The following is a 17,673-nucleotide window of genomic DNA, read 5'->3' as shown; positions in this document are numbered from 1 at the left end:
CGAGCAATGCGACTGTGCCGGTTTTCGAATCCAGCAGGCAGGTACCATTTTTTCTAAGGAAATACGCAGTTGACTAAAGTTCACGAATGAGTTCCACGGTGTAGTAATAAAACCGTGTAATAAAAATAAAACCTGCAGTTTTTTTTTTAATTACTGGTGGTACGGCGTCTTGTGAGCTCGCACCATCATCCTAGCTATTTCTGCAGTGAAACAGTAATGCGTTTCGGTTCCGTATAACTGAGACTTAGAACTTAGATTTAGACTCAATCAATCGTATAGGGCCGTAATAACTTAAGACCAGGAGGGTCGTGAGCTTTACCTACCATCAAAACAATAAGAAAAGTTAAATGTTGTTTGTTGGTCTATCATGCAGTATAGAAAGGCTTGACCGATTTATCTAAAAATGTTTGTACAGAAGTAATATTCATAATTCAAGAGGCCTTGAACACTATATTTCGTGGCGTAACATTCTTGTGTTAAAAAATAATAATAATCAGCCGATTTTATTACATGAAATTTATCTTGATAGGGCTCCAATCCTTGAGCTGCAAGAAATAAATACGAATTTAATACAAACCTCTTTCTTGTCATCCGAATACCCAACTGAACCTTCGGTCAGACTGGCTGTTTTCTACAGAACCAAAAATACAGTAATGTACAAAATTCTACATTTTTTACTTTACTGTATTTTTACTAGAGGTCGGAGTAGGTAGATTGATTTAAGGTCGTTGACGTCAAACGTAGAGGATAATATGGATATGCCTCCGAAATACCGGAACTTCATATTTATTGTGATATTTGTTCCGGAATTTTGAAATTAGCATGAATCTGTGCTTAAGGTGAAAAACGTTTTAATAATATTAATCTACGCTACCAGTGCTAGCTAATGGTAAAAGATATCAGTATTTTATTTTATACAAAAACACCTTGGAATAGTTACACCGTGTTTTGTCCCTTTCTGTTGAATTAGAAATGACGCTTGTCAGTATGAGACAAAACTTAGACAGGACTTTTTGTTACTTTATCTCATAAATATAGAAATTGTATTAAAAATATTTTTTTTCAATTTAAAATCATAATCATTATGGTTAAAATGACATGTCCATATTATAATATCTTGACACAAGTATATAAAATCAATCTACCTACTCTGACCACTGATTATCACACAACTATTTAACTAGGCATTATTTCTGAGTGAGTCCGTATATCCTTTTATTTAAATAAAAAAAGTCTAATATTCATTTTCCAGCGGCGGCACGGCGGTAGGGGTGCCGGGGGCGCCAGGCGCGGCCGAGCTGGCGGCGGCGCTGCGCCGACTCACGCCGCAGGAGATCGACTCGCGACGAGCCTCGCTCACCGCCTCACACGCGCGACCTCTGCGACGTCATGGAGGTCATTTGCGTATATCACTTTTATTTGATACACCTGTTAAGAATTATGGCTCGTCATTCACGAAACTCCCAAAAGTTAAATTTAAACGATTTAAATACACAAAACCTTAACTTGTAATAATAATCTTAACCCTGATATTACCAACCCATTTTTGTTTACCTGTTAACTACAAACTGGGGTAAATATTAATACCACGGGTTTTTTGCTAATAAAGCCGTTCTGACAGCAAGCAGACATTTTACTTTTAAATACTTAATTTTTTTTTAAATACTGTAGTGAAGAGTGAGTTTAATTTTATCAAGGTCTATATGGCGAAAAATCGATATGAACAGCTAAAAGTGCTGAAAAACGGCCAAACCACCATTGAACCGATAATTATTTGTAAATATATAGCTCAATAACCGATTTTCAAAATTTTACTGGAATTTTAAAGAGGACATATAGGGGCTTAAAAAAAAAAACAATGATTTTGTGTCAAAAAATCTATTTTTGACCTTGAAAATTGAAAAATCGGCAGCGGTATCTTCCGATTCGCTCATTCTCTCTAAATTATAATATCAACTTTATTAGCAGGGATTGTTAATTATTTGGCAGTCTCGGATTCCGTCAAAGTTTTCGCCAGTAAATCGGCGCTTCTCAAATTGTATCTTGTCGCCCATTATCTGCAAAGAAATATATGGAATTCATATCAGTTTTTATATATATTTCCAGTGTATTAAAGTATGAAAATCATCTCATAAACATTGTCTATCTAATATTGAATTGTATTGTATTATGAATAAGGTGTATAATACGTGAATCAAATTTATTTTAGCGAGAAAAGAAAATAACTTACCACACAAGACACTAAAATTAACGGGCACTACAAACTGGGGTAAATATCATGATCACTCGAAATTCACACTCACTTCTTCACTGCGCCGCAACAAATAACACACAACACAATAACACACAATAAAAATAAAAAAAAATATGGCGGTCTCGCCATAATGTCAGAACATTGAACTACGATAAATTATGGTATAGGTCTAATTTTTTTATAAATTTTTATAATCAAATTTAGTAATTTATTATAAAAAAAAGAACAATATTCCTAACCTAAAAGTACATGTTATTATCCGCAACACGCTTCGTCAGATTACAGAAATAGAGTTATCAGCAACATGCTTCGTCAAAAAGTAGGTCTAATTATGTATGACATAGGTAGGTATGGATTAGATATGTGTCGTTCGCGAACGAACGAATCAAACGACCCGGGTCTCAAAATCCGCGCGAACGATAGGGTCACTTCAAAAAATATGAGTCGTTCACTAGATCGACTCGTTTAACAAAACCTACGAATCCGAAGAAAAGAACCATACGACAGTCATTCGGGTCATTTCGGGTTGCCGGGTCTCGACCCGCGCCCGTCTCGGTTAGTCGTTCGTTGTCGCATAATGACGCATAACGCATTTGAATTGTTTTGATTTCACGTAAACAATCGAACTATAACAGTTCCTTTAAAATGTTATTCAATACTAAACTTTATCCAGCCAGTGACCTGATAATATTAATTACGTCATAAATTGATGTGATAAACGGTAATCCAAACGTTCGACTGAACGGGTCGTACGAACCGGATCATTTTGTCAACAGGTCAGTATTGATCTGAATCTCTAAAATTGAACGAACGACACATATCTAGTATGGATAAATAGATATCTACCCCAGCTTGTAGTTCTAGGGTTAATGAAAAGTATCGTACGAAATCATGAATAAAATGTACTAGTTACAACGGTCTACGTATTATGAAAGAACAATAAATTACTTAAATATTTAAAGTATATTCACAAAAATATTTTTAATCAACAGAGAGAGATTCGAGCGTAGAAAGTGCTGTATGGGGAGCCGGGGCTGCCGGCGGCATGGTTCGGTTCCGAACACCGCACAAACTTCAGATCGTCAAACCTCTTGAAGGTTCCTTGACCCTCCATACCTGGGCGCAACTCGCTAAACCGAATATGTCAGGTATGAAAATTCGTTCTAATATTATATTGTTGGTTCTTAAAGTTATAAATAATTATCTATTAAAAAATCTTTTTAAAAGGCTTACTGGAAGAACAAGAGGGTGTCGGAGTGAGAGGATCCAGGACAGCACCAGGCATGGGCTTACGGCTGTATCGATTGTCTGACGTTGAAGAAGACGACGACATGCTACGATTGCCGCACTCCAGCCACATATACACCTTCACTAACAGGTAAGCCCGTTCTCACGAATCTCAGAGATTTTGCAGGATTGCGTTTCATAATGTAACTAATTGAACTCATTCGAGTTATTCCATTGCTAAAGCTCCGTGTGCTTCGACAGCACCGTGCTACATCCCAACGACGGCAGCCTCGCGGGCAGCAGCGTGAGCAGCGTGTGCAGTAGCGGGATGAGCAGTCTCTCCAGCAGTGTACTCGGCACCGCGTGGAGCTCGCGGCTCACGTCGCGCCGCTCCTCCGCCGCCGTCTCCCCAGTGCACTCCAGGCGAGAATCAGTCTGTCTGCCACCCTCGCGGCCGCACTTCACGCCGACCGCCACCCCTGCCAACAGCCCTCTACTGGGTTCGCCAGACTCTTCTCCGCCACCCACACCTCGCCCCGGTGACGCGCCTCCCTCTTTGCACTCGCTCATTGCGAGCGGCACGTCGATACTGCGGCGCAGATACCTCGCCGGAACCTCACCTAACTCCGAAGGTTCGCCAGCGCCGCTCGCCCTGCAGACGCCGGGTTCACTTTACACGGGGCTTGTACATCGCAGTCCGATGGAACAACTGACGTGCTTGAAACGAACGTTGCGATCCCCGGCCGCCCCTCCCCAGGAACGGGGGGAGAGCAGTGAAACGCCATTAGGAGTGCCAGCAACACCAGGGTCGGGCGCGTTAGAGCTGAGCGCTCCAAACCGCGGCCGGCGACCGCGTGCGCGTGCCCCCCGCCCCCGCTCAGATCTAGGCACGGTGGGGGGCCCGCTGGGGGGCCCGGCACCACCCGCGCATGCCTCGCCGCTCGGCACATTCAGTATGCTTTTTGGTAGAAAAGGTGGACTCCTGTGAAGTTAATTTGGAAACTTAGCGTTTGTTTGATATCGTTAGACATTCTTCCTTGATTGAAGAGCTTTTAAGAAATAATTCGATTAGTTTTTGTGAATGTTAACTGTCCAACTATTGTCGATTTGTTGTTTTTTATCGGCCGTTACAGTAGAGGATGCTGCAATTTTTATGTTTTGATTTTGTGTATTTATTGTTTAGGTTTCTCAAATTTTAGATTATTTTGACAATTTTTTATTTATTTATATTACGTTCGGTCATCTCGTCGCTTCCTGCATTTATAAATGACCGATGGCAGAGTGAGCAAGACGAAGTGTTGCACCGCAATTGTGTTTGTTTCGTAGCGGACGTATGTAGCTCTAGTTTAAACATTCCCACGCCTCATTCATTTAAGCAAAAGTGGACTATCTCGTTAACTTGTGCGTCCATTACAATCACGGCTACGAACAATTTCTCTATAAATTCAAGACATATTTATGTGCGAAATAATACGTTCGAAGTAGTTTTGTAACATCACAATATTTTCTTATAATATGTTTATAATCAATCTATTGACGGTGTTTTGTAAATTATCGGAAACAATTCCGTCACCGAAAAGTCTGTAGTATCGTAAGGGTTGTAATAATTATATAATTATAGGTAAATAGTGAGACTTAACCGTAGTGAAGATGCTTTATTTAAATTTAGTTATCATTTTTTAAATTCCAAATCTCATTTTAGCTTGAATGTTGTCTGTCGTGCATATGATTGATATGATTACTTGTTTAGTAATAGTTTTGTATTGTGTCATTGTATATAATTGAATTTCCATTAATTTAGAAGAGTACAAATTAATATGTTTATTATGATCAATATTAGTGACATTAGAATCAATATCGATTTTCATAATTTTATAAATGGTAATTTGATTCAATAATTAAAATTTAGAGGTTAATTGGTGCGTACCGTAGTTATAAATAGGAAATTTAATTTAATATTGAATCCTAATACTGCTGAAATAGTGCTATTTTTTGTTATGGAAAACGTTAGTGCAAAGTATTTCTTTTTTTTGTGTCAATTGTAACACCTTATTTATATTTAGATTTAACTTTATTTGGAAATAAACTCTTACTGCAAGAGGCCGCATATAGTCGGGTGCTAAGCAGCTTGAAGAAGAATTATTGCAAATGATTGAGAACTTGCACTACGTTTTGCCACACGCGACCAGTTGATTTGTTTTAATTGCGACTTATTTAGGTTACTAAAATCGGTGCTAGATAGTTATAACGCCATCGCGCCAATGGAGTTTCGTTAGTGTAAATACTAACTAATATGGTGATTATTTTTTTGCAGTCATGACATAAATCACAAACGAATCACAATCACTAAGTTTTCGGTAAAATGGTAAAGGCTGTGAGGTGGTAGCATATGATAATGCGTATTACATTATATCAGATGAGTGATTAACATAATTGAAGTAGGCACAAATTTCATTATAATGTAAGCGAAAATTGTTAAGATTCTGACGATTACAACACAATGATAAATGATTGTAACAAAAAAGAAATATAATTATCCAAATGAAGTTTGTGTTATTGCAATCCTTTCGGAATGAACAAGTCTGTTTGTTTCGTTTTAATTAAAATGATACATAAGACGACGAGTTACTTTTTTTTACTAAATAAATAGAAAGTGAAGTCCGATAAAAAAAAAGACAAAAAATCTTCAATTAATTGTTTTAATTAATTATTTTTGTATATTTGGCGATACAGGTTTTAATAAATATAATAATACAATAGAAGAGTACATTCCGCTTTGTCTGTACATTGAAAAAAGTAAAAAAACAAACAACCACAAACAACCTGTCACTTAGGAGCAACAGTAGAATATAAGCTAGCCATTTCTAGAATTATTTTCTATCTGTCGATCAGTTTGTTCGTGACGCTTTTCTTCAAAACTGCAAAACCTTTTAATATAGGTTTAACAGTTTGAGATTAATTGGCTATATACGTAATATAGGTTTAGGTTCCTTTAAAAGCGGATTTTCAAAAAAGTTTTTGTAATTTATAAAAATACTCTTATATGGTATACCGTGTAATACTTTTAATACCAAAGTATATCTTACATTTTCACTCAAAATCCCCTACCACTGAAACGATTATGGCCAAATGTTTTGGAGCGCGGAAAGGAATAAAGGATCTTTACTCTACCCCATTCATCCCACTACTGAACACGGGTCACCCTCTGCCTACATATGAATTCCGTGCAGCGGAGGCACCGGCCACTTCGATAAAGCGGCACGACACGAGAACCCTCTCATCGTGGCCGCCGGTAACTACATTCCCGATCCTGCGGACAGAATGGAAAGCAGTCGACGTCGCCCAAAACACGTCATCTCGGATCCTCCCGATCCACTAACGGTGCTTTTAGGTACTTCAAGCACCGGTCACCGTTCTCGTCGAACCCGTCGCTTGCGACGAAGGGCTCGACGAGTAAATTAACTCTCAGACACAGCCCACTGAGTTTCTCGCCGGATCTTCTCAGTGGGTCGCGTTCCGATCCGGTGGTAGATTCTGCGAAGCACGGCTCTTGCTAGGGTTCGTGTTAGCAACGTCATCAGGTTTGAGCCCCGTGAGCTCACCTACAAACGTTAGGGTTACGCTGAAATAGCCCCTAAGGCTATCAGCTTAGGTAGGAAAAAAAAAAGGAGGCACCGGGCAGAGAGCTAGCAATATTCAAAACGTGTTGATGACTCGACTTGTGTGATACAGCTATCAGAGCCCAAGAAAAACGTTCGCCATACTTTAGAATATCTCTAAGTTTCAATTACATTACAGGTATTGATTATTTTGCAAATTTTCTGGGTTAAGAGTATGCTTGGTGAGCGCTGCTTTCAGTTGCTCATGTTTTTTGGTTATATAACTCAGAGTACTAACATTCATCGGCGTCTAAGACTAGGCGTTGGGCATCATACTGCCGCATCTAGAATAAGATTGCCGAAAACCTTTCTGCCCTCAGGAATTACCGTTAAACAACTATAAACCGAAACCCATTAGTTATATGGTAGATGCGAGTGGTATCAGATAGGGCAGACACAAAATGGTCTCAATGAACATTTGCGACTTTGCAATTGTTATCTAATTAAGTATTCGACCTTATGTTCCAAGGTGAGTGACAGCGGCGACGTTACGATGTCTCCTGTATCCATCTAACACTAGTTGTACCATGTTTTCGTATGTCTATATACAGAGTTAGACATTAGGTACACAGTGAACATTTTACTTACCTTTTCTCTAGCGTAACGTTTGTACTTATTTCTTTTTAAATAATAAGTTTATTATCTATGCTGTTCTCTAAATCAATGTTACCATGACGACAATTTATAACAACAAATGTAAACCATTATTTCTGTAAAGGCAACGCGTCTTTTGCTGAATTCTAATAAAACGTGCAAGGGGCTTGTAGAAAATGACGGAGCAAATTAAGTTTATAGTTAAAGAAATTAATTCAACTTTAGGGAGGAACTACTATTTGATACAATTTGATGCCCTCGATGAGAAGCAATTACTTCAGTTGCTAGTTGATTTGCTTGTCAATTTGGGAGCTGGTGAAAAGGTATATTTATTATGGTACATTCTTGTTTGCACAATTAGTAGGAAAACCCTATTTCTTAGGTAAGTAAACTTTTCCTTACCTATTTGCTGGTAGCCTAAGGGGCTATTCCAGTTACGCCCGAACTGGTAGGTGAGCCCTTGAACTTGGAAGAATTTGGTAACCCTAGCCCTAGCAAAAGCAGTGCTTCGCAAAATCTACAACTGAATTGGAATCGCGACCCACTGAAAAGATCCGGCGAGAAAATCGGCGGACCAAGTACCTACACCTTATTGTTAGTGTTAAGTTTAAAATGGTTTAAATTGTTTTTCCTACGTACCATAAAATAATCATGACAAAATAGTCCCACTAGTGAGATACTTTTAGTGCGTTGTTTATTTTTTAAGATAATAAAAAATAAAACAAAGCAGAAGCTTACGTAGCTACCGCAGCCTTTAAGCACGGAATAATAAATAAATATTGAATTAAAATTTTACAGTTGGACGTCAATGAAGACGATTCTGAAACGGTATCATTTCGTCTTCTAGAAATGCTAGGCAGTGTGAAATATCGGCCGCCGAGCACTGTTGAGCCAACGCGGTTTAGGTCCCAACTTCTCGCCGGTGACTCCAGAACTATTCATCATGTTTTACATTGGCTCTTGTCGAATAAGGAACAAGTTAAAAACACAGCATATCTCGCAAAGTAAGGACAAATAGTTATATGGCGTATTTTTTTTGTTGCCTTTGTATGCAGACGAGCATACGGCCCACTTGATGGTAAGTGGTCACCGTCGCTCTTGGACGTCAGCCATGCCAGGGGTACAACCAAGCCGCTGCCTACCATTATTTTGTGAGTTTGTGAGTTTTTTTATTCAATTTGAATTCCAGTCTTAGAGGACTAATTTGAAAGACTGAATGGAATAAGAAACTAGGATTTTCGTGTTTCTAAATCATATTACAACTGTTGTGTCTCGATAAATGGTTGAATTAATTTCGATCTTTTTCTACGAAACGTATTGCAATAAGTAATCTTAAACAGAACGTTAGAATTTGAATTGGAAGGTAAGATACCTATTTAAAAATATACTTGTACCCTATATCCATCCGGACGATTGCGTTTATTTGGTATGTAATGGGAACTTTCTTTTTGAACTAATATATGTCATATAAACTAACTTGATTTTTAAAAAAACTAATAAGGTAACAATTAATTAAATATAGTCAATTAAAATCCTTTCAAGCCAAGATAATAACAGTATCAGGTTCACCTTTGTTGATTACGACAATCTTGTAATTCATTTCTGTTCTTATTTAACTTTATATCATTATTTTTAAATCGTCAGACTTGATAATAATGTGAATATTTTGAAAACGTATTTGGGGTAAATTAGTGTATCCGGATTGTTCCACCACGCGACCTGAAATATTTATTGTTGGGTGCTCAGGTTCTCTCTCCTATAAAAATATTAATATTATATACACACGAGCTCTAACTAGTTCATCCTTATTTAAGAAAAGGCAGATTTGCGTTAGGGTTTTCACGGTTAATCATTAAAAAAAACAAGACAATTTTAGGTATCTCAAAATACCAGATATACCTTCTGACGTAGTTCGTAACAATACGATACAAGACCTGCTGGATCAATATCAAAGTTTGATCGACGAGTTCAAAGACGCTCACAAAAGAACAAGAATGTTGGAAAAGGAGAACGCTTCTGAAATCATTAATGATATCAAAGAGATGGCAGTCGAGAGAGACATGGGTAAGGATCTCGATCTATAGGTATACCTAATGACATATCCTATACCTAAATCTAGAGTCGAGAACGCCAGTGAAACACAAAATTTTTGATTTACGAGATAAATATTTCACACATTTTGTTAGTTAACGTAATTACGACAGTAGTTATTTTTGAAAAATAATGGTATCCGTAAATCACTAATTCAAAATTTATCGAAAAAGAAAAAAAAAATTGGTAGGTAATTCTAGTTAATAATGATTAATCTTTATCCAAAATTAGTAGCAATGCTTTTATTAATAATAAGCAATGAGTTTTGATATTGTATATTGACTAATTCTTGTAACTTTTTTTTTTTAGTTATAAAGAGATTAGAAAGTGTTCAGGTTAATTTGGTAGATGTTCATAATAAAGATGAGTTATTGAATTTAAGCAAAACGTTACGACTTCAACAAGAAAAAGCAAAAGAATTAGAGCTTCAGGTAACTATGTAGCAGTAGAGGAAAATAATGAAAATTTCATTCATTTTAAATGAAAATGTGACAAAATTATTGGTTATTTTCAGTTTGATACTCAACAGTCTCAATTGAATTTAGCTTCTGATCAGCTAAAACGATATTTAAATGTAATTCATGGTCAAAGCGCTGCTACGAAAACCCCTACGGATATCATTAAGCATTTACAAGAGGAAATACAAGTATATATTTTATTTTTATATAATAATATCATAGTTATTTCATTGTTAATACACGCGATATAACGTTATCATCTTATGTATTCGTAGTCCTGTGATTATGTTGGGATACTATATTAGAGTTGGTATAAATGCTTCCAAATTATGTACTAATCAATATTCAGGATTTAATTTCTAGATTTACGTAATGACTGGTTTGGAACAGACTATGTTTGTCCAGTCGTGCAGGTTGATCCTACTGTAATAATGCGATATGGTTTAAAGGTAGGGTTGCCATTAATTTGATGAATCGATTGATCGTTTCAATGCGAGAACCTGTATTTTCTTTATATTTAATCGTTTTAAATATCATTTCATCATTTATGTATGTACCTTATATACTATTTATTTAGAGAATTTACTTTACCGGTTTGGGCCGCTCAGTGCCAACCTAGAGACCCAAGACAGAAAGAGAGATTACCTAACAATTTTTCTATATTTGTTGATATACGGATTGCGGCTTTTATAATAGGCATCCGGATTAAAATTAAAAAAAACAGTAAAGACTTTCATACCAATTTAAACACCAATTACAACATATGATGTTGTCAGTGGCTAAATGTGTTAAATTAGACTAGGAACCTTTATTTTACTTGGGCTCTAAATGATTTCGTTTTCAATTAAAATGTAAAAAATCTCAACCTTTTTTAGCCACAATTTACATAGAATTATACGATAACTTTTTATTTTCATTTTTAAGTTGAACAGTTATTTGGTGAAAGAAAAATTACCACAAGAGGCAGCTCACATACAGAAGGAATTGAACATTATGCAAAACATCGCCGCCGAGCAACATCCTAGTCGATCGGATCTACATGTGGTTCAAGATAAGGTTTTATTTATATTTATCTATAGTTCGTTTATATTTAAAAAACTTACTTTCATCACAGTTACGTGTTGCAACCGAACTGAGTTTTATTTATTTATATATCTATCTCACTGCCTTTACACATAAAGGCTGTGCCGTGCCACTTTTAAAACCGGAACGGAAGTATTCTCGTTCAATGAATTTTACTTTTACTGTTCCCCCTTACCGCAACAAGTATTGACCCTTTTTATACTGAACCCACTGCTTTCATTTACAGTGAGTTTTTAGATGCTTCACACCGTCAAGTTCTAGAATGAACGAGGTCCTTTATTAGTAATAGACAGTTACCTGTCTGTATTATTACTTACTAGCGACCCGCCCTCGCTTCGCTTCGGAAACTGTTATTTATTATTGATTTCTCCACTATTTAATGGATGTTATTATACATACAAATCTTCCTCTTCAATCACTCTATCTATTAAAACCGCATCAAAATCCGTTGCGTAGTCTTAAAGATTTAAGCATACATAGTGACATAGGGACAGAAACCTTTGAAAACAGTAAATAATAAAATGATTTTAATTTTAAAACGTCAAATTTGAACCTACGCAAAATAAAACAACATTTTATTTGGTTATAAGTTAATATTGAATTTGCTCAGTAATTGCTTCGAAGTTATGAATTTTCCGTATGAGGTTATTTACATTGAGAGTAAATTAGGGCATCCAGAGTGGAGCGTAGATATTGTTTGTTCATACATGTGTAAGTAGATACCTACATAACTATTGAACTTGATTGTACGAGATTTTGCTTAATGTAATGTAAATTATTATTATATAATTGTAATTCACTAAATACTATCGGTTAAAATTTATTTATATCAATATTTTAGACAGTAGAATTCAAGTAACAATCAAAAACACTTCGGGAAGTAATCTATTTATACAAAAGAGAATGTATGTATGTTCACCTAAAACTCGAGATTAGTTAGTCTAATTTATATGAAACTTTGCAAACATACATAAAAGGGCGACATGCTCACTCCGACGAACATTGTTACGTTAGTGTCGGACAGGCGGCGCTGGTGGTAGGGATTTTTATCTTTGGAACAACATATCGAATTCATATGAAATCAACATATTATATACATATATATATAGCATTTTTTCTATTTAATTTACTAGGAATTATAAATAGGAATTGTAAGTTGAAATAAACATGGCGTTGCTCTGAAAACAAAGGTTTTATTATTTTAATAACTTAAAACGTACACAACAGATCACATTGTGGACCTATAATAGGTATCTCACCTGAAAACAAAGAAACGACAATAAGCCCGAACATGGCAGATGTCAACCCTTCAATATCAATGCATGTCACCATTATCGACAGGGCCATCTATATGATTACATAAGAGCTATAGAGCGCTGTAAAAATATACTATAAAGGAATGTAGTATCTTTACATATATTTACATGAAACTCTCTTGGCCCTTCATTTATTATTATTTAAAATTCTCTCATTTTTTTTTATTAGTTTGATGGATGGACTAGCTCACAGCCCACCTGGTGTTAAGTGGTTACTGGAGCCCATAGACATCTACGACGTAAATGCGCCACCCACCTTGAGATATAAGTTCTAAGGTCTCAGTAGAGTTACAACGGCTGCCCCACCGTTCAAACCGAAACGCATTACTGCTTCACGGTAGAAATAGGCAGGGTGGTGGTACCTACCCGTGCGGACTCACAAGAGGTCCTACCACCAGTAAATCTTAGTAGTATTATCTATGATGGTCGAAGCTAATGCGCGGGAAATTTAATATATTTAATGAAGGGCCAAGAGAGCTTCATTTACATATATATATACATATCTATATAAATGAGATTGTACGTCAGTATGTATTTATACATATGTATGTATATGTTTGTTCACCTAAAAATATATTTATTTATTTTTATTGACCCTGTAGGGAAAAGAGCATACGGCCTACCTGATGGTGAGTGGTTACCGTCGCCCGTGGACTTCAGCAATACCAGGGGTAGAGCCAAGCCGCTGCCTACCTACCCTATCTTACGTAGTTACCTTTCTGAATCGTCTTATAGCTTTTATGTTTTACTGGCTGACCCGGCAAACTTCGTATTGCCTCAATCGATAAATAAAAGATCTAAACTTTTGTATAAAATAAACTTAAAACAAATAAAACGAATCGGTCCGACGGGAGGAAACATCAAAGGAAAAACAAAATTGTTATTTTTATTTGATTCCAAGCATTTTCATATTTATCTACCTTTTAAACCTCATCTAGACTTCCACAAATAATTTAAGACCAAAATTAGCCAAATCGGTACAGCCGTTCTCGAGTTTTAGCGAAACTAACGAACAGCAATTCAATTTTATATATAGAGATTATCAAATTGTATTTAGTTACGAGCGAAGCCACGAGTGCCGCTGGTGGTTATGTTTAAATTTGAAATATTCATATATTATAATAGATCGCTGTTGTGAACGGGGAAATGGAGCAATTAGTTCAGCGGAAGCTAGCAACCTCTGGGCCTCAAGAGGACAAATTGGCTCCATTCAGACAACAGGCCGCCGTGATCAGACGTAACAAGGAGACGAGCGCGACGCGGGTTCACGAGCTCGCCGCCGCTCTGAAGCAGCACGAGGCGACGCTCGCCGATCTTCAATCTCAGGTAAATTTCGATTGGAACGTTGTCTCAATCAATCTGTCTGTCTGGGAGACGGGCGTCGGCTAAAATTAATTTGATATCGTTTCCAACATTGTGCGCGCGTACAAAATATCTATTTTCTCCGAGGGATTTAAAAGATAAATTTGTTTTCAGTTGCAATAAAATTTTTTATTTACTAGCTGACCCGGCAGACTTCGTAGTGCCAAGACCTAAACTTTTGTATACAATAAACTTAAAACAAACAAAAGGAATCCGTCCGACGGAGGACACATCAAAGGAAAAATTGTTATTTTTATTTAATTCTGAGCATTTTCATATTTATCTACCTTTTAAACCTTCTCTGGACTTCCACAAATAATTCAAGACCAAAATTAGCCAAATCGGTCCAGCCGTTCTCTAGTTTTAGCGAGACTAACGAACAGCAATTCATTTATATATACCTTTATATAAATTTATTGCATAGGTGGATTAAAGAGCTCACCGCCCTTCAAGTGGGAACGCACGACTAATTCCCGACAGAAATAAGTATGATGATGGTACCTACTACCGCCTTAAATTAAACTATTTTTTGTTTATAATAATAATCAGTATTTTTCTTCTTTAGAAAATTTATTACACTTACTATTTTGAATGAGTCAAAAATGGTTTTTCAGTAATATTCATTATTTATTATTCCAATAACTTGAGACGAAATGGAACTGCCATACAAAAGTAATGCTGTCCATGGTGTCCAAGAATTTTTAATTTTTTTTATTGCCCTTCTAGGCAGACGAGCGTACGGCCTACCTGATGGTGAGTTGATGGTTACCGTCACCCATGCACTTAAGCAATGCCAGGGGCAGAGCCAAGCCGCTGCCTACCGTGAATAATGAGATGAATATCTCTAAGCGGTTTGAAGACGCTCCGTTCCATATTCATTCATACAATGACACATCTTTCTCATCACGACAGGCGCAATAGCAAAACTATGTCTATTGAAATTAATACTTATTCTGAAACAATATATTCTGTGATCCACGCTGTACCACGGGGTCCGGGTCTTATTTTGTCGCAGGCGGTATCTTTAATTTAAATACACGGAAATATATAGCATCGCTAACCACTCACCATCTGGTGGGACATATGCTTAAAATGTCTACAAAGGCAATAAATATATTTGCTTCTTGTATTTCATCAAATATATTATTTAATTTGTACTTTTAATAATACGTGTAAATGACTTATCGAAAGATCCATTGTAATTAACATTAAAGTGTTGGGATGTTCAATAAATCGTAATTCTAATCCAATATAGCATAATCGAATAAACTACATTTCGTTTACAATATTCTTCCAAACAGCTGCTCTATCGGACATTTGCAATACACACTTGAAAATATTGGTTCGATTGTACTAATAATCCAATTTGCTTAGAAGGTTTTATCTTATCATAAAGGATTATGCGCGTGAAAACCCCAACTACATTTATATTATTTCTATTTACATACAATCTTTGCATTTTATATTTTCCAAATACAATTTTAAATTGTTATTTTAAATTTGTTTGCATAAACCTGACGAAACTCGGAAGATAAATCGATTTTATATAAAGGATCGAACGTTTTATCTCACGATCATCACACTAAAAGTAGAATAGCATTTCCCTTCTGATGGAATCGCATCAAATAGCGGTCAGGATTTAATCGAAATCGATGCCTGGTCTGTTGACGACAATGTCTCGGGATACGTTACAGGGATTACATAAAACATTTTTCCTTTTTCAATGAATCGGTCGTTATGTCGAAGAAATGGAATTATTAAATACCTATAGATAAGGTGCTATTTTAATCGACGCCAGCTAAATGTTACATTTTTATGTGATTTACATTTGCTTGAGTTTTGATGTTATAACCTCGTAAAGTTTCTTGTTTGTACTTAAATCCCTTGAGTTTTGCCCGAATGGTGAAACAAAAGGTAATTTTGGATATCCGCGGTGGCAAGACAGAAAGTACTTACCTTACGTGAAGTATCATACTACATTGTAATCTACGAAAAATGTAATTTGATTTTACTAGGTGAAACAGCTCCTGGGGGATACGGTTTTGAGAGGCGAAGAACTCAAGAAATATGTGAATTCGTTACGAACAAAGAGTACGGTATATAAAAGGCAAAGAGCCAATCTTTTGGCATTGAAGGTAAACAAATTATATACCTACTGTATACATTTTGTTGGTTGAAATTCAATCTATTAATATTGAAAATGGTCGTTTACGTTTAGAGTGAAGCAGGAATTCTAGCACGCACTATACAAATAATTAGTGTTGCGGATCCTACTGTAGAAATGGCTTTAGTAAACCATAAGAAAATGATTATTGATGACGAAAAGGATCTCTTGAGCAAAGACGACGACAACAGCATGGACTTAGGAAAGAAGTCTTTCCACGATTTATCTCAGGTACGTCTGCTTTCTACTCTTAAATCTTCTCTATAAAATATATAAATAAAATAAAACAAGTCTTTGGAAAATAGATAGTTGCAAAAACAGCGCAAAAACTGTCTGAAGTGCGTCAAGAGATTCAGCCACTCGCCGACAAAATTAAGCCGGTCAAAGAAGAGTTTCAATCAGTCCAACAGCAATACGAACAAAGGAAGCGAGTGTACGAGGCAACGTCCATTAATATAGCCTCACAAATGGAGCCACTCAAGAATCAAGTGAAAACTCTGACCGACCAATTGAACAGCAAAGAGGACGAATGGAAAAACTTGAGGCAAAAAATAACGAAGGCCGAAAGTTTACAAGAGATCGTAATGTACGAAATGAAAAATTCTATGCAGTCCCCGAGGAAGCCATCGAAAATGGAGGCCCTGAAGTTAAAAGTTTCGGATTTGAAACGAATCGTTGAGAATTTGGAAAAGGTAAAGCTATTAAAAAATTTTTTTTCTTTGATTGGTGGACGAGCTCACAGTCCGCGTGGTGTTAAGTGGTTACTGGAGCCCATAGACATCTACAACGTAAATGCGCCACCCACCTTGAGATATAAGTTCTAAGATCTCAGTATAGTTACAACGGCTGCCCCACCCTTCAAACCGAAACGCATTACTGCTTCAAGGCAGAAACAGGCAGGTCGGTGGTACCTACCCGCGCGGACTCACAAGAGGTCGTACCACCAGTAATATATGTCATATGTCTGAGAAATATTTCTAATCTCTGTGAGTCGATAAATCTAGTTTATTCTAATAAACTAATTTGGTTTTTTATTAAGGAGCAAACGGCTATCAGTTCTCGTCAGGGTGTAGTTGAAGAGCAAACTAATTTATGGGAGAACACGTTGAAATTGCTCCGATGTAAGATGGCCGCCCGTAATGCGCCCGCTGCACGCCAGGGACGAATGCACATCACACAACATTCACAAATGCTTACACTTACATAAAATAATTATAAGATTACGTTTAACGTTTCAAAAAAGGCTTTGATTGAAGAAACAAATAATGAAACAAACTTTTTTCTGTATCTTAATCGATTTTTGTGTATTGAAAAGATTAAGAATGCATTAATGCATACATCTATACATATAAATAAAATTGGTGTGTCTGTTTTTAATATTGAAACAGCCGTTTTTTACTACAGGCATATGAATATATATACGATTTATTTGCGATTGCGAAAAATTTTGGAGACTCAACATTAA

General features: G+C 36.4%; 2 protein-coding genes across 21 annotated transcripts in view; both read left to right on the top strand.

Annotated features, from left to right (window-relative positions):
• LOC101746553 (trafficking kinesin-binding protein milt) overlaps positions 1–6,027 on the top strand; it is a 50,166-nt gene extending 44,139 nt beyond the window's left edge. For 14 of the 19 annotated variants that reach the window (XM_012697524.4, XM_062670630.1, XM_012697520.4 and 11 more), the window contains 4 exons: positions 1,253–1,395; positions 3,247–3,402; positions 3,482–3,632; positions 3,725–6,027. In XM_012697524.4, the coding sequence (XP_012552978.1) occupies positions 1,253–1,395; positions 3,247–3,402; positions 3,482–3,632; positions 3,725–4,469 (1,195 nt within the window). In that variant the 3' untranslated portion in view covers positions 4,470–6,027. The remainder of the gene's footprint in view (positions 1–1,252; positions 1,396–3,246; positions 3,403–3,481; positions 3,633–3,724) is intronic. The other 5 variants (XM_012697521.4, XM_062670640.1, XM_062670636.1 and 2 more) reach the window with 1 other exon arrangement.
• Positions 6,028–7,818: 1,791 nt separating this feature from the next.
• On the top strand, positions 7,819–17,593 carry LOC101746415 (intraflagellar transport protein 81 homolog). 2 transcript variants are annotated; one of them, XM_012697515.4, is made up of 11 exons: positions 7,819–8,057; positions 8,533–8,738; positions 9,611–9,798; positions 10,135–10,256; positions 10,340–10,471; positions 11,208–11,339; positions 13,808–14,008; positions 16,060–16,179; positions 16,263–16,439; positions 16,514–16,900; positions 17,248–17,593. In XM_012697515.4, the coding sequence occupies exons 1-11, from the start codon at positions 7,911–7,913 to the stop codon at positions 17,413–17,415; spliced, it is 1,980 nt and encodes a 659-aa protein (XP_012552969.2). In that variant the 5' UTR covers positions 7,819–7,910; the 3' UTR covers positions 17,416–17,593. The 2 variants fall into 2 exon arrangements, with proteins under 2 accessions (XP_012552969.2, XP_021209133.2); XM_021353458.3 differs by having other exon boundaries at positions 7,917–8,057; positions 8,582–8,738.
• Positions 17,594–17,673: the final 80 nt, after the last annotated feature.

The sequence above is a fragment of the Bombyx mori genome, chromosome 10 (assembly GCF_030269925.1).
Source record: "Bombyx mori chromosome 10, ASM3026992v2".
Taxonomy (NCBI): domain Eukaryota; kingdom Metazoa; phylum Arthropoda; class Insecta; order Lepidoptera; family Bombycidae; genus Bombyx; species Bombyx mori.
This window is presented reverse-complemented; position numbering and strand designations above follow the sequence as displayed.

Bases quoted from the DNA above. Each gene is read 5' to 3' on its own strand.
- LOC101746415 (XM_012697515.4), top strand. From the start codon at position 7,911: ATGACGGAGCAAATTAAGTTTATAGTTAAAGAAATTAATTCAACTTTA. The intron at 8,058-8,532 runs GTATATTTATTA...AAAATTTTACAG, and splicing joins ATTTGGGAGCTGGTGAAAAG to TTGGACGTCAATGAAGACGA. The intron at 16,901-17,247 runs GTAAAGCTATTA...TTTTTTATTAAG, and splicing joins TCGTTGAGAATTTGGAAAAG to GAGCAAACGGCTATCAGTTC.